Source organism: Cyrtonyx montezumae, unplaced genomic scaffold, assembly GCF_038088225.1.
Source record: "Cyrtonyx montezumae isolate F1298 unplaced genomic scaffold, pur_monq_1.0 scaffold_36, whole genome shotgun sequence".
Classification (NCBI taxonomy): domain Eukaryota; kingdom Metazoa; phylum Chordata; class Aves; order Galliformes; family Odontophoridae; genus Cyrtonyx; species Cyrtonyx montezumae.
In genome coordinates, this window is record NW_027072041.1 from 5,653,307 (window position 1) to 5,670,550 (window position 17,244).

At 35.6% G+C, this 17,244-nt stretch overlaps 1 protein-coding gene across 6 annotated transcripts in view; it reads right to left on the reverse strand.

Annotated features, from left to right (window-relative positions):
- PRUNE2 (prune homolog 2 with BCH domain) overlaps positions 1–17,244 on the reverse strand; it is a 132,243-nt gene that overhangs the window by 13,258 nt on the left and 101,741 nt on the right. For all 6 annotated transcript variants that reach the window (XM_065745526.1, XM_065745523.1, XM_065745521.1 and 3 more), the window contains 4 exons: positions 8,393–8,472; positions 7,272–7,472; positions 4,027–4,203; positions 359–461 (listed from right to left, as the gene is read on the reverse strand). In XM_065745526.1, the coding sequence (XP_065601598.1) occupies positions 359–461; positions 4,027–4,203; positions 7,272–7,472; positions 8,393–8,472 (561 nt within the window). The remainder of the gene's footprint in view (positions 1–358; positions 462–4,026; positions 4,204–7,271; positions 7,473–8,392; positions 8,473–17,244) is intronic.

Consider the following 17,244-nt stretch of genomic DNA (forward strand, 5'->3'; position numbering starts at 1 on the left):
TAGTTTGTAGGTCTCAGGCCTTGCTGAATGTTCTCTGCAAGGACTGAAACTTGTTGATAAAACAGTACAATGACCAAGAAGCTCATCCAAGAAGCTGTATTGAGACACTGTATTCCGTAACATTTAGGGAGATACTATTGTCAGATTTAGTTCTGACAAATATGCGTAAATTTGGGAGGGTGACTAGATAAAAAGTAGAAAAATAAAACATCATGGAACTGTTTATCTAAAACTGCTACTCTCCTTGTCATTCAAATCTCACCCCTTCTAATGACCCACATTACCTCTTAATTAAAGACAGGTTATCTCTCACTACAGAATTTTGAGAAGACTGTCACATTGTACACATATCACTCACAGGAAAAGATTTTCCATGACATAATTGTAATCAGTTCGGCTGCTGTCTGGCAAGAAGCATGCAGCAAACACAATGATAGCATTCAGACCATCACCATAGTACCCTGTGGAACAAACAAAAAGGCATTTTTATCTTTGTTAAAGGCTCTTAACAAGATAAATTTAAAAAGAAACCTCTAAGTCTCAGAATAGAGTGATTATATCTACTGCTGAAGAAGATGTAAAATAAATGAATGATTACCAAGTGATAAGGAAATAGGATAATCAGTAAAGTTTAAATCCTGGAAAACATGCTTAGCACAACTCTAAGCAAACTTTCTTATAGAACAGAGCCAGAAAAAAAACTTCACTCTGCAAGTAATGCAATCTTACCTGAACTCCTGGCTCATTACATCTCAATTGCAATTGTGTGCTGAATGCTCACCTTAGCCTGAGGAATAAAGCAGTAAAGAAAATATCCTACATTTGTCATCCTGCATCTTTACGATAATGATTCCTAAGGTCTTGAAATCCAATTTGAGTTGACCTGTGCAGCTTCAAAGGCCTCAGGATATCACAGTTATGTCTGCATGCCACTGTGCTTTAAGAACTCTTGAGGATCAGCTAAATTCTTGGCTGCAAGTTTTGTATAAAATATTTCTCTACTTGTGTACTCCAATTGCCCTGTACTTGTTTTCTATCATTTCTACCACTGCCTAATAATAATCCTTTAAAGCTGCAGCATCACATTTCTGAGGTCCAGGATGATTACTTGCTACCTGAAAGAAAATATTATTATTCATGATATATTAATGCTGATCAAACTTCTTCCTTTTCAGTCCTATGGATTTCTGTATTGCAAAACAAATATAAAATACTTCTGCACTTGAGCTGAAAGTCTGGGGTTTATCTAAAAGATAAGAGAAAAGAAGAAGTAATTTATGAAGATTTGGAAGAAATGTTGCAGGTAGATACTGCTAGAGAAATACAGAGACAAATGCTGAATATATTTAAAGGAAGATTTGAAAGGCTTTCAAAACAGGCTAGGAAAAATTAACCACAAAGGAGACTATGTTTGTAAAGGAAATTCTGCATCTCCTTTGGAGATAGAAACTCATTCTCAGAAAAATTTCAGGATAACACCCTTGCCACCTCTGAGAACTTCTACAGTGCTTTTTGGATACTAGTGAGCAGTATCCAAGACTAACTGAAATACCCTCAATATATCATGTATTATATTCAGCAGCAGAGCAAAACAGAATTCTTAGTGGAATGGCGCACAGCCTGTGGGATAGCACTGAGAGACTAGGTTTTCACCTTTATCACTCAGTGCCTTAACTGAGTCTCAGACTGCTGAAACTAGGAATACCAGATGACATTTATGTCAAGGAAGTCATTTTTATATGACTTTGGAAAATGCATAATCCCAGACCAAACAAGTGCTTTAAGGCATATGCCTAGGAGGTCTTTCCATGTCAAAGAGAATCACTGCTGATTAATCCCAACTCCATCCCAGTCATGAAGACAAGCACAAGGACACTCTTCATTCAGTGCCCTCAGCAGTTCCTCCAAGGACTGAGAACCACCACTGCCTCAACACTTACAAAGGGGAGAAAGAGAGGATAAGTCTCTGAGGCAAAAACCTGCACGTCAGAAATAAGCCTCTTGCTTTCAGCCACTTTACTTCTTTAGAAGACTTGGTAAAGCAGCTTGCTAAAGGATGATGTTGGACTTCTTTCCTTCTGGACTTGATCTGGAAGATTTCAGTAAATATAATGTATTAGACAAGCTAATAGTACTTATTTATTTCATTAGCATCAAGTTGAGATGCAAACCAAGACTTCATCCACTTCAGAACAGTCTGTAGATCGCAAAAGGCTTCCTATCATTAGCCTAAACACCATTCCTTCCATAATGCTGATATGGAAGGGATGTTCTAGCTCTGTGCCATAATCTCTCACTGGCTCTCAGAGGCTAATAGCTATAGATAGGCTTCTGCAGCTACAGAACCCACTGTACAACAGCAATCCAATGTTAAGTCCACTGTCTTCAGCAATTCCACACTATAGCCTTGCTCCCCACCTTTTTGGAAAACACAGACAGGGAAAAAAAAGCTTGAGAATTTGCAAATGAGTTCAAGTCAAAGGAGAATGTGGGTAAAACCACATTAAGGTATGTGATATGGCATGATATGGAACAGCTGCAACTGATGTCAGCACCCAGTTGTACTAACAAATGGCATTGCTATACAGATATAGCTAACTGAATTTGGTGTACCAGCAAAGATCTTAAGGTCAAATATAGAGAGTAACATCACATTCTTAGCATAGATGTATACAGGGAGGGGCGAAAGCTCCATTCCTATTTTCAGCTCCTTTCCTTTTAAGAGCTTGACATGTAGGAATCTCAACGTTTTCTTAAAAGAAACAAAAGAGAAAACAACTGCATTCTACCTCAGACACTCACACCTTAATTCATGTCTCTGATATGTTTTATTTTTTCCAGATAGTCCCACACATTTTCAAAGAGAAAGAACTAAGTTGACCTATCTATCCTTTGATAAAACATTACGTAATGAGGCAGTATTTTTTCCTTTGCCTCAAAAACACAGGGGATTGCCACCCTTACATAGATTAAAAATCCTTAAAAGATCTTCAAGACAACTTATATCATGCTTCAACTATAAATAGCAGAAAGATAACACAGTGATCTTAACTGTGGTAATATAAATCCAAAGAAAACTTCTATTTTCTTCTTTCTCCACTCCAATTATAATCCATTAACAATCACAGACACCATACTTCTTCATACAGAAAGTATGCTACAATTTAGAAAATGAAGTTTAAAAAAATGTAAGACAATTTTTTTCTCTTGATCAAAAGTTATAGTCTCCAATGATTAAACTGTTACTAGAACATGTTTCACAGTTTATTTGTTGCTTATGAAAGAGCTCCGTATATAAAGTATCAGTTGCCACACTGAAAAGTCTGGTTTGTGCAGGTTGTCTGTCTTTCTTACTTCCTCCACACATGCAATTACTGACAATAGATGCATAAAGCAGACCAAAATTAGGCTCTGCTCTTCCAGGAAAAATTTAGCTCTTTGCTACATGTATAGACCAGATCTATCTGTGAAGGTTACAATGTCTTCCTATGTCAACCACCACTTTTACAGGCACAGAGATAACTGCAGGGAAGCGTGAAACAAACATTGTCTTCTAATTGAACAGGAAAGACTTGCAAGGGCAAATGTTACTTTTTTTCTGAAAATACTCTCCCCCAGTAGGTTTCCAAAGGTTGAAATAGACTTCGGATCTTTTGAAGGCATTCTGGAGTCGTCAGCTGACAATATTTACTCAAATTATTTTTTTAATCAGCATCCAATGACCGAACTGTATACAGGATAGCTGACTTTGATGCTATGCCAGTTCATTTACTCCTCCAATAGAAGCTTGAAACTTCCCATTTCATAACTATCTTTCTAAGAAATACCGTAGGTTATAAGACACAATAATGCTTCTGTAATTTGATGGGAGTTTGTCAAATAATTGCTTATAGACATGGCTGAAAAAGTAAACTCTCTCTCGTTGCTAGTACAATAACTGAAGTAAAATGAAAATAAATCAGGCTTATTGAAGTATGAATTTTCACATCTATCTAAAAAATACATTCAGAGTATTTTTTTTCCTACCTCCATGTGAAATAACCTTTTTGTAAGGTTCAATGACTTTCATATCAATTCTTTGTTCTTGTTCCCCTATAACCACTGTTCTCCATAATCTGTTGTCTTCTCGCTCCTCCTCAGCAGTGTACTCTGGAATTGATTCAGACTCCTCCTGGGAAGTATCTTTAGCAACATTCTGCTCTTCTGAAAAATAAAATTTTATGTATTACATACTCATGTAAACACTCTAAATATTTTATCCTTTATACTCATCTGAAGTAGATAACTGATATCAACTGGACTTTTAGAGCACTAACCTGGATCTAAGCTGTTATAATAGCAGAATTTCATCAGTACATAACTGATGTTTCCACTTTTGTTTAACTTTTCATCATTATGATCACAGAAAGAATAGCAGCAAAAACCACTGTGCAGAACACTACCAGTGAATTTTTGCATTTGCATGGTAATCGTATAGGACTCATCCAGTAAATACATACAAATCATCACCTGCTTAATGTACGTATTGACCTGTAAGTCTTAAAAACTCTTTGTGTTGCTTGTTTGAGAACTATGCTAAAATGCATAATTATGGAACTAAAAGTGAACACAATGATGCCCCCTATTTAGAGAGGAGTTGCTACAGAGCTACAGCTTTTGATCTTGTTCCTCCATCCTAGATTTCCTCCATTCTCTTTTCATTCAGAACCCATAAATATAAGAACATGTGAATTCCTCTGCTTTTGTCGTAAGGTAATGACTACCCACATATATCAAGCTCAGCATTCATGTTCCTCAGGATCTTTTCTCTGAGGTTGAATTTCCTTCCAGTATGTGAAGCAGCAAACAGAAATTCTCACTGAGTTCCATTTCAGACATGAAGCAGCCAGGAATTCTGGCCTGCTGATACCAGGACATTCGAAAGCACATTGTGTCCACAAGCACAAAGATCACAAGAAATAAACTATGTGGTTGCCTGGAGATTATGGAGTCTTATAGCACAGTCTCTCTTCTCTTATTTTCAGAAGAACTGAGCAGCTTGTGAAAAAAACCTACACTTCCATAGCACACTGATGAGATGGCTCCTGCAAAAAATTTAATCTCATTCCAGTTTTCCAGTCTTAATTGCTAGTTACTAACTGATTCTATTCACAGATAGAAAAAATTCATTTCCCTCTTTAGTTATTATTACATAGTAACTTTTTGTAAACATATTTCTCTCTATATATTCTCTAATTCTTGTTGGAGGACATATTAGTCTGTTAGCCTAATTAGTTTATTATTAATTTATTCTAACAGTAAAGTTAGTAAAAATTCTGCACATTTCATCCTTTATGTACATTTGAAATAAACCAGTGAAATGAACTGTTCTCTGTAAAGCATCAGTTTGGCTCTAAAGACATAAGTCAACAAGTAGCAGTAAAGACATAGTGAAATACACAGTGACATATGTGATGTATTATTTGAAAGAGATTCTCAAGCAGATTTGGCAGTAAGTTAGAAGATACGTTATTTGACAAGAAGTTAAGAATACAATACTTGACAAAAGACCTCAGATCTTTCAATACGCTCTGTCTTGGGATACCCTTTGATTAATGCAGCTTTCATAAATACATAAATAGAAGTACACGGTTCTTAAACAACACCAGTTTGTCATATGAATTAAATAAATAATAGTTATGAAGTCAAAAATAAAAATATAGTCAATAAGTAATTTTTATGAAGTAAAAATAAAAAATATAAAAAAACCCAGTATCTTTTGTGCAAACCATTTGTCAGCACAAATCAAGTCTACTTGTAAATACACATATATATTTAAATATTATTAATTTGTAAACCAATTTCTGCAATAAAAGTTATCAGCGATTCAACTAAATTTGTTTGAAATACAGTATTCCTCAGAACAAAATGTATATGCTAAGCATGTGGTTTCTTCTAGGTCCAGATTTCACAGATCTGTGAAATTGATGTTTACCAATCCCTAAGTAAGTCAGTTGTAAGTTTAAGACTTTAGTTTACCCACTGCCATCTAGCTTTTAGCACATTGCAGCTGTACTGATTCTTCTTCATCGTTCTTCTACACTAGTGGGTTTCAACATTTCTCATTCTACAGAACTGTCAGCTTTCCATCAATGGCAATAAAGTTTAGCTTTTCTCAACTGCCTTTTACATTTCAAATGGGCCCTCCCCAGTTTGAGGGTAACAAGCTAGAAAGCCACAGTTTTAACAGGAGGATCTTCTCTGTATGTACTTGGGTTTGGCACTATACTATAGAAACATCAGTCTAGAAAAGATTATGAGTTCTGTAACAGTACAGCATGTACTGGTTACAATAGAGTGACAGAACACAGGTTGCAGAGGTTAGTTACCATGAATATAAACCATTCTGCATAGCCCACTCATTTTATTGAGAGCTAATTTTATAAAATATGTTTTTTCTCTTTTTCTATTATTTTGTGACTCCAGTAATTGAAGGACATTTTGTCAATTAATCACAACTGAAATCACAACTGTAAAAATGTTACCAATCATTGCTTTTATAAAATGTAAAAAAAAAAATCTGGGGATAAATGCCACCAAGAATCACTTAAGTTGAATTTACTTACTTCAGGCCTTGCAAAAAGGAAAATCTGTTCTACAGCAGGCAGATTTTGGCTCTCACAATAGTTACAATATAAAACTGTGTGTGTATGTTAGATTAAACCTTCGGTACAGAATACTACAACCATCTAGCAATTCATCAGATGCTCTGCATCTACCCATAAGGAAATGGGTCTTCTAATGAGAAATGACATTAGAAATGCTTCTGCATGACTGAGTACACAGTAAAGCCTCTTTAGCAATACACTTAAACTGATGCAACTACAGTTTTCATATCATAGTGACCTAACCAGCAACAAAGAATTTAAAAGCAAGGGAAGATTAAATTTAAATGTATTTCTTTAAAAAGTTCTTTCTGTTGTAAATTGTAAAAAAGTTATGATTTTCATGTATCAAATTGAGTGCAACTCCTATATGGCTCTTCATGTACCCTGAAGAGAGTTCTTATTATTTTATTCTATCACTTTATCAGCTGTACTGTTTATTTCTTTCTGCAATCCGCACTGGTCAAATGTATTACTTTACACAGGAGATGAAATTAGCAGAAAAAAAATATTTGGAAACCTCACACTCTATCTCAAATACACTAACCATACTGATAGCCCAACAGAGAAGAACACAGTAAATGAAGAAACAGAGACATCCTCTCCATTTACATTCAAGAAAACTACCTTGTCCAGTGTATTCAAAAGAGTCTGCTTCATCAGGAGTGTCAAGGTCATCTACATTGATGTCAATTTCATCTGGTGTATCCAAATTATCATCAGAAAGTATAGAACCTTCACTCTCATCCAAAGAAAGGTTGATATTTGGAGCAGTAAGCTTTATCCTTCTGGGATGGGTAGCATTAAGATCAAGAGAATTTGGAGGTTCTGAAGAAATAGAGATAAAAAGAGAACTTTATTTCTCCCACATGAAATTTGTCTCCCATCTCACCTACGAATAAAACATACTGGTAAAGATAGTTTTAGGAACAACAACCCACTTAAGACCACTTACTACTACTATATCATTAAAAAATCACACATTAATGTCCTATAAAATAGAAGCATGTACAGAGATGGCAGATGTAGTTGGGAGCACTTAGATTATGTAAAATCCAGATACCCTTTTTTACAATCACCAGCCAAAGATCAAGCTTTGTACATAGTCTGATCCATAGATTTTAAGATTTAAAGGAGAAATATATAAATTATATGAGTTGTCAACACACTACTGAACCCTGAAGAAATTCACACAAATTAAAATATCCTGCCTGTTTGTTTATGCCTCTTCTGCTATCCAAGAGGTAAAGATCTGCAAGTAGGAACTACATCTTTAGTTGTAACTAAATATACAATAACAACAACAACAAAAACCTTTGCTGTTTAGTCTAGAACAAAAGTAGTCTTCAACAAAACAGAAGGTATAGCTTTTCCTCTTGCCACTGCATAATGTGCCATATTTCAAGTTGTTCTGTATTTTGTGTTCTGTATTCTCTTGAAATATTCTGATATTAGTTCACTTATATAATATTCACATATAAGATAAATAATAGCAATTACTTAAATGTTGCAAGGACTAAACAAGCAATGACAGTGACGTACAAGAGGAAATAGCACACTACAATTATAATCTGTCAAGTGAAGAAGAAAATTGACTAATAAAACAAATTTAACACTTTTTAACTCTGCTCTGTTTTTTATTATTATTGTTTTTTTTTTTTAGCAGAACAGAAACATCTTTCTTAACACATAATTAAGTGCCAAGAGACTAAGCTATAATTAAGATAATGAGTAACAGCTTCTCTTACCAGGCCTCATCTCTGTAGGAGTGGGGCTTAATATACCCTCAGCAAAGGAGACATCCATTCCCACATTATCTTGTACCAACCTGAGAAGTTAAACAAAAAACATCTTAAAGACATGCATAAGTTGATCTTAAGATAACACATATGATTTTCTTCCTAGACACTTCAGAGTCTAATACCATATTGTCATAAGAAAGAATCAAACACAGCTGCTGTACTTCTATTATGCAGTCCTTACCACTTATTTACATGTCTGTATAGCCTTTGGAAACTGTAGGACCCACAGAGCAACATTTAGTTAGATTAAGACAAAACACTGAAGGATAACAAGCTGGCAAACAGCGATGTTCCTCATTTTGTACAAATGAAGTTGGGCTTTTGTCATATGTCAATTAGAATGAAGGATTTTGGGACGATTCAGCTACTATATGCCAACTGCACATTCCAGTAAGTGTTTCATAATAATTCTTTCTTTTCTTTACTTGCAGTCATATAGCAAAATCAGATTATAAGGGTTTTTTCATTCTTTTGACATAATCTGTACTTGAAAGCAATTCTGACACAAATCAGTCATTTTATAATCGTGGGAAAATTTACATCCTGCATTGAAAGTGTACGGGAAGCACAAAAACTGAGAACCAAAAGTCCGTTATTGATTGACATAGATTAAAATTTTGCAAAATATACTACACAATCATCGTATCAAAGTATGAATATAGTTTCTGTTACCTGTTAATTTTGTAAAAGTATACATAAATGTGTACCTACAGACTGAAAGTAAGGTGAAATCTTCACTGTGCTCAAAATTGTAAAAGATCTTTACCCCAAGCTTTGTATCATCAAATTCCCAATATAGATAGGAAGACCAGTGAACTCACATCCTTACCATAAGAGCTTATACAGATTATAAACAATATAAGGTTATGGCCATGTTTATGCTTCTCAGCTCATGACTGAGATTTGTCTCTAAATAATAATGGACAGACCTTGCTAGATAGTTTTACTAATTTATCCCAAACTACTGTAGAGCAGATCTTTCAAAAAATGCAAAAATTAAACAGTGAATGATTTACATCTAACACCAGTTCTGAAAGATACAGAATTACTGTCAAGCAAGGCTTGCAACATTCTCTTTAAATACATATTAGAATGGCAAAGAAACAGAAAAGCAGCAAGTCTGCTCATCTGCTCATGATAAAGTGAACTGTATAAGCTGACTGCAAAGTATCATTTTCTCTTTTTTTTTCTGCTTTTTAATTTCATCTGTGTTCATAAGCTGTACAGAAAACTGATATATAGAACAGCAATACTTAGAAAATGTAAATAAATTATTAGATTCTTTGACTCCTTTTGTTGCCTTCAGCTCAATGTAAAATATGAATGATGAACTCTTCTAAACTCAGATAAGATAAATCTGAATTCTAATGACAATTGTATTGTAACAAGAATATGGTAAGAAACTGTAGTTGGTGGAAACAAGGTGGGGGAAGGATGGATACTTCTAATCCATTCTAATTGACTTTAAAATTTTATGTTGGGCTTGATTAAGTTTACTAACTGTAAAAACTAGGTGAATTTCCTCCATTGCATCAGTTTGGGAACTCTCAGAGGATGACTTGTGGGTCCATAAGGGTGTGTATACTAACTGACATGTGGAGTTTTGGTTGTAACATACAAGCCATTAATTTATAACATTGTTTTATACCATTATCACACCAAAAGATAATTCCTAACTGAACAACCTTCAGAAATCACTGCAGGAACTAATTTGGAAGGAAATGTTTTCTTTGAAAATTCTATGAAGAGTGGGTTACAGGAAGACAGCCATTCTTTTTTACTTTCTGTATTAAAATGAGATGGTATTCTCTGCAAAAAAGCCTACAAAAGTGTTCAAGTGAAATAATCTTCTCCTCTGTGAAGATTGTCTTCTCCTCTGTGCGATAAGAGCATGACAGTGTTTTGTATTATGCCATCCTTGCAGAAACTGATTATATCATTTGACATAGCAACTTCCTACAATTCATTCAAAATTTTATGACTTGTCCAGAATTGTATTGATGTCTGGGATAGAGTTTTCCTAATCCAAGACACTTCTAGGATTGTCTCAAGACTACTTTTCTCCAGGTGGCATCATCTTTTAAAAAAATGTGTACATACTTGGAGTAGGAATTGCTGTTTTCTCTAAAATATCTTACACTTTCACAAAACTAATTTCAAATGTTTTTCTGCTTTCAATTGTGCAGCTACAGTTGAGTCTAAAACAAACATTTTGTATTACAAATGTCTTCACAAGAATGGTACATTTCTGGTCAATCAAAATATAAATGTGTTTCATATATTTTGGCTTGAATTTCTCCTGAAATACAGGTACTGCCACTCAGAGAATTAGGCATTACAAGCCAACAGCATGAGAACCTCTTTGAAAATCTATGTGAAAATTCTATGTCATCAACGTAATGTCAATAGTCTATATCATTCTTATTGGGATATCTGATTAGGAAAGCAAGAACAGTCAACAGGCTTTTCAGAGAGGTAAGATCAAAGCTGTAAGATCTCCATATTCCTAGCCCCTTTGTGCATTACCAAAGCAGCTTCAAGATACCTTGCATAGTCTATGTTCAATGAAATTTCATGTTTTAGAAAGAAATTTGCAATTAATATTTGTTTAGTCAAGAACCAGTAGTGGGTTAATCTAGTGGGTTTAGTCAACAGTAGGTACAATGTTATCTCAACACGAGTAACTGGTCTTGCTCTTCAGACTGCCCATCACAGTAAGAACAAGCACAATACCCATGAAGTTTGTTCTAGAGATATAGCTGCCTATTTTATGACAGATTTTGTGAGTGTGCTGTTTAGAGTAAATCAACACTTTGCAGAGGAATTTCTGGGTGTGCATAAGCTGGGAGCACCAGGTCTCAAGAGATCTCAAGTAACAAGGGATGGAATACAGAAACTTAAACTAAGTAGCAGTCTCCTTTTTATTTGCTACAGAACACTATACATATTTCCAAAATTATGTTTTTCCAATTTTCTGCCCTTCAAACAAGTGCAATTGATGGTATAGACAATATAGCTAAAAGTGCTAGAAAATGAAACTTCCTTTCCTTTCAGTGAAAGTTTCTTGTTGAAGGAGTAAATTAAGCTACTTTCGAAAGCTTCATTCCAATCAAGTATGATTTAGTAGATAGATTAAAAAAAAAATCAATCTCACTCAGAACTGAGGTCAAAGTAAAACAAGCTTTTTGTGTTATAAATGACTTCTTTTATGTTTCACACAGACAAGCCTTTTAAGGATCAGCTGCCCTGGGAATCAAGTTACTGCGTATTTGCTTTGATAATTCAGGTCTACATCACTGTTCAGAAGTAGCCAGAAAAACCTTATTTCTCAAAACAGAGAGATACTGGATTCTTATGAGGAGAGCAGACAGAGAGTGGAAGCTGAAATCCTTTCCCTGCTCTTTCTTCACAGAATCACAGAACTGTAGGGGTCAGAAGTGACGTCTAGAAATCATCTAGTTCCACCCCCCTGCCAAAGCAGGCTCCCTGGGCCAGGTTGCACAGATAGGCAACCAGCCTGTTCCACTTCTTGAATCTGTCATTCTTACTGCTCAATAAACTAATAATCTTTAAATACTTCTTCATGTCCTCTCAAGTCAGTATTTCTCAGAATAAAAGTTATCTTTCCTGACTTTTCTAGGTAGAGAAGCATTTGGCTATTTTTAAAAGAGCAGTTCTGAATATTCACAGCAATACGTCATAATCCCTACGGGCTGTGCTGCCTCACTCTTTGTCATACGTGATATATCATCAGTTCCCAAGATGTTCTGTGTCTTTTACATACCAAGAAGTTAAATTCTTTAGTTTAAAACAAATTAGCTCTCCAACTTGTTGCTCTGAATGAACACCTGCAGCCTACAAAAGAAAGCAGTAGCATAGCCTTTTTACAGTGAATCCCTTCACTTCAATCCACTACAAATTGTGTACTACTCAGACTTCATATTTTATACATTTTACAGACTTCCAGGCTTACCAAAAAAAAAAAAAAAAAAAAAAAAGCTTTTAATCTGATGAACTGACAACTGCAGAACACTTTTCCTATCAAGTTAATCATGTTTCCTTCCAGCTATTTGCTCTATACTCAGCAATACTTCGAAATTTTCAAAAGACATTGAAGGCTTAGTAAAAGGAATGACAAAGATGAAATCACCTTAACTCATATTACTACATGCTTGTTCTGGAAACTAAATGGAAGGAGGGGACATGAATGAAAAGATTGTTTAGAGACCAGACATCTGGCTTTTTTTGTCTTCTCAAATTCCACACACAGAGGTACACCTCAGTCCCAGATGAAATACAAATCTTGCTTACAGCTCACTGATTTTCAATAGAAAATTGAGCTGTTTGGAAGAATGCAATAACTATGAAAAACAAGGGTAGGGAACTCCTTTCTTCCCAGAGTTATTACAGAGCATACCCAGCACAAAGCACTTCTCATTGGAGCTCTGCTGGTACACAGGCATGGGGACCAGACAGTGAGAAATGAGAACTTGAGGGACTGGACATGACAGTCCAGTATTTTCCATGAAGGATATATAAAAAAAAAACAAAAACACAGCATCTTGGCTTTTATCCAGCAACGCCTGTCAAGTGGCTCTCAACAGGGCTCCCTTTGGAAGCACCCTCAGGATTGAAGGTAAGCAGGAGTCAGTGCCTTGCAGGCACAGTCAGAGCACAACAGGGCCTTGTGTTGGGCAGCCTCAGAGAGCCCGTGGCAGAATCCAGGCTGCTTCATCAGCAGGATGTGTAGCTTCTTCTGGGCCAGTTTGTAATGCTGTTATTCCCCAGTTTGGAATAGGAAGACTGACACAAAGCCTACAGCAAATCTTTAAGCACTTTACAAATGGGAATTTGTATCAGGAATACAATGCGGGAAAAAGTGCATTTTAACTGCTATATTTACAATTTTGTGCTACTGAACAGAATACTTTTGCATTTATATGCATCTAATATATCTCGCCAGATGACTTACAAGGGGTGTTTTGACATCACCCATCTCTGTAGATAACCCAACATTCCTTCACCACACAAAATAACAGCAAAATACGTACCATTCCAACTCCCACTATTAAACACTTGAAGCACTATTTCCTTTTTAGAATATAAACTATCTTTCATATATATCCAAACATTTCTCATATAATACACAATGTCTTTTAAAATAACTTGCTTTCTGAAATAGTTTCTCTATCTTGAAATGTTCAGTTACAGAACTCAGAACTGGAACAGAAATGATAAAACATAGGTGTTCTGTCCTCCATTTTAAACAGAAGATGAATCTTTAACTTATAGAAAGTACTCCATAAAGTGTATATAACTGAGATGTGCCACTTCAGAGATCTTTATTGACAGTGGATTAATACCAAATCCTAATTTAATTTGCATGTGTTTGCATTTTGATTCTTATCATCCACAGAAGATAGATAGAAACATTCTGTAACCAATTTTAGAGAACTCCTGAAGAAAAGTTTGACAAAAATACACAGAAAAAAGCACAAAAAGATGCCATAAACATTAGTCACAAAGTAACTAACTGGACAGTGCAGTAAGAGAAGAAAGCTATTAACAAGTGCACTTACTGACATCAACTCTTAAAACTGCCCATTCACACATAAAGGAGACTGCATTGTGAATTTTTCAGTTCAACAAAATAAACGATACTTAAACGATAGTGGAGTATGCAGCAAATCAAACTGACATACACTGTGCAGGATTCAGTCAGTATCAGTCACAGATTTCTTTAGCTACTCCTACATACCAAGAGAATGAACATATTGGAAGGAATCCACTCCCGGATATCTAAGACTTGAAAAAATAGTCATTACTTTCATTCACAGCTGTGTAGAAGTAATCATTGCATACAGGTTACTTGTAAAAACAGATTAATTTTATAACCTCCTGAGAGCTGCATTTAGCAGCCATATGTTAGTATACTAAATTAACACTGTTTCTATTACTATTTATTTGGTACCTCTTAATCACAAATTTGTTCAGGAAAAGTCTTTAATCTGAATGCTGGAATCTATGCCTAGTATGAGACTTTTATTACCATTTCTGGATGTAAACCAAAACCCAAAAATTATCTATGCTGTCTTGTTTGAGCTAAAAGCTTTATTTATCAAGCATCTGTGCAAATGTCAACTAATCATTTTCATGCTGCTGCGCAGTAGATAAAAGCATGCTAACATTCCCACCATATAGAAAAACAAGTCACTCAGTTTCTCGATAGCCATGGAATAAACGACTGCTAAAAATCAGTAACTTCCTAGTTTTTCATGCTTTACTCTTCAACTATAAAGCTTCTTATATTGACTGTGCTGTTGGTTGATGATTTCCACATCCAATTTTTTTAATCCACTCTCAGCATCATAGTTGGATAAAAAAGCCAAACATGTCTGTAAAAAGTAATATATTTTCTGCAGAAATATCCTATGTGTTACCAAAAAGACTTAAATTGTCTTCATTTCCATATGTTAATTGAAATATGTTAAACTTCTGGCTCAAGGATAATTTATAATTTTTTAACAATTTTTATGAAAATGTTTAAAGGTCTCCAAAGGTCTTTAAATTGTAAAGTCTATTTACCTAACCATTTTGTTCCCTACTCCTCATTCTAGCTCTGTATTGTAAGCTTCAGTTTTTCCCAGGTAGGCACTGACAGTAATGGGCTTTCCCATCTGCTCTTATCAATTTAGTCTGGTAAAAATAAAAGCTGTTGTTCTTAAGCACATGCCACTGCTTTCACTGCTGCTATGCAGCCACAGGCTGTCTGCTCTGATTCCTTGCCAGTTCTCTCCCTCTGTCACAGCACAAGAGAGGAAGCCAAAGCCAGGGATGGATGCAGGGAGCCATGGAGGAACAAATCTAAATGAGTGAGTGAGAATGTGATTGACTTGGCTATTTTAACAATTTTATAAACTTGTCCATGGGTCAGAAAGACTTATGGAAGGAATCAAGGAACTTCAGGCTTCCTTGATTATCTGTGACTTCCAGACGTACAAAATAAAATGCATCTCCGTGCAGAATCACACTGAGATGTCCTATTGAAATGGGGTCTTAGGAATAGAAGCCAGGCTGACATTGCCTGCAACAGAGCCCAGAACCATCCCAGAGTCCCTTTCTAGGTTTTTGCTATCAGCTGATTACAGGATGCTCCAGGAGACAGTACAAACCACGAACAGAACCTTATCTTATCCTTTATGCATGCCCAAATATTATTCACTATGCACTGTGCAAACTATGCTTTGAAGACAGGATGATTGGTCCTTCCTAGTGCTTTTCAAAAGTACAAATAACTTCAGTACTAGGCATTTCCAAATAATAACTTTCCTTGAAAAACAAATTTATGAGTTAAGGGCAAGAAATTGTTCACTGTTACAGTAGAAGGAGAACTCTGAAAACAGAAACTTTGAAGTTGTCATTTGTTGGCAGCTCCAAACACATAATGTCTAATAACCTTGGAGACTCTTTTTTTCTAAATATGTAGCATTTTATGACATCCTCTATGTGCCACTGCAGATTCTCATGATAAGATGCCCCTGAAAAGGATTGGTACACACAAGTCCCAGTGGCTTTTCTGTGGCATCCATAGAAAGAACAGATAAGAAAAGGGTCAGAGGAAGAGGATATGTGCATTTCAAGCAGCTGGTGACTGCTAGTGACCTCCTCTGCACCACATAAGAACCCAGTAGCACAGACAGGAAGAGAAGACAATTAATTCTTCAGGGGACAGTTATCTGCCTATATCCATGATATAGCACTACTTCCAGCAATGCTTTTTACTGTGGACAGCAAAGCCTGCCAGGCATTTCCTAATTCCGTTAATTATAATCTCTTCACTCGGTATTTTGTTTGGAGAAGCATGTAAAGTAGGACCAGTTTCCTGTCATCCACTAGCACTGAATAATTACTCTTTCCTAAAATATCAGTTTTAGGTTATTCATTCCCCACTCTAAAACCAGTTCTCCTTACAATGTGCAGTTTATAGGGAGCATTTTCCTGCCAAACTGTGATATAAAGAGCATTCCTCAGAAAATCTGTGATTCCAAATGATGTAAATGGCACATGGACTGCACTTAAAAAGCAGCATGCACTCAAGTCCAATTGCAGACATCTGTGCTTTCAGGAAGTGTGCTAATTCTTTTAGAGTAGGCAGATGTTGCAGGTTCAGAGGCTGAAAATCTTTAGGAAGCTGTACATTTTCTGCCCTACTGAGATTCTTTACAGGAGCTGTGGAAACTACACTTCAACCATTACTACAGTCTACACCTTATTAAGCACACTTGCTCTCAAATTAAGACATGTTGGGATGCCTCTGAACATTAGTAATAACCATTAGTTCCATAACAGAACTAAGTACTTTTTTTTACTTTGATTTTCTGCAGTACTGTCAACTCCTGCATCACACATTTTACTCCTTTCCATGACTGTATGAACAACATGTACAGTGATTGTGATACTTTTTATCAGAATTGAATAACTAGAATCAACATTAGAATGAAGGATCCTAGAAGAGATTAATCTCATCTTGCCCACCTAATGGAAGACGTTTGGGGGCAATTTTCAGAGTCATTAGCCATAAGAACTCATATAACAACAATATCTACAGATTCATGTCACATTTATTGGTCTGTTTATTAAAGTATTCAGACTTTGCTAGCACTTCTCTGATTTCATGTTTAGCCCTTGCACAACTGACAGCATGGTGATATATATGAAAAGATACATGACAACATTTTTCACACTGTATGATTTATATTTTTTTCCTCCTCACAAAATAGTTTTTCTCTGGTCCTACT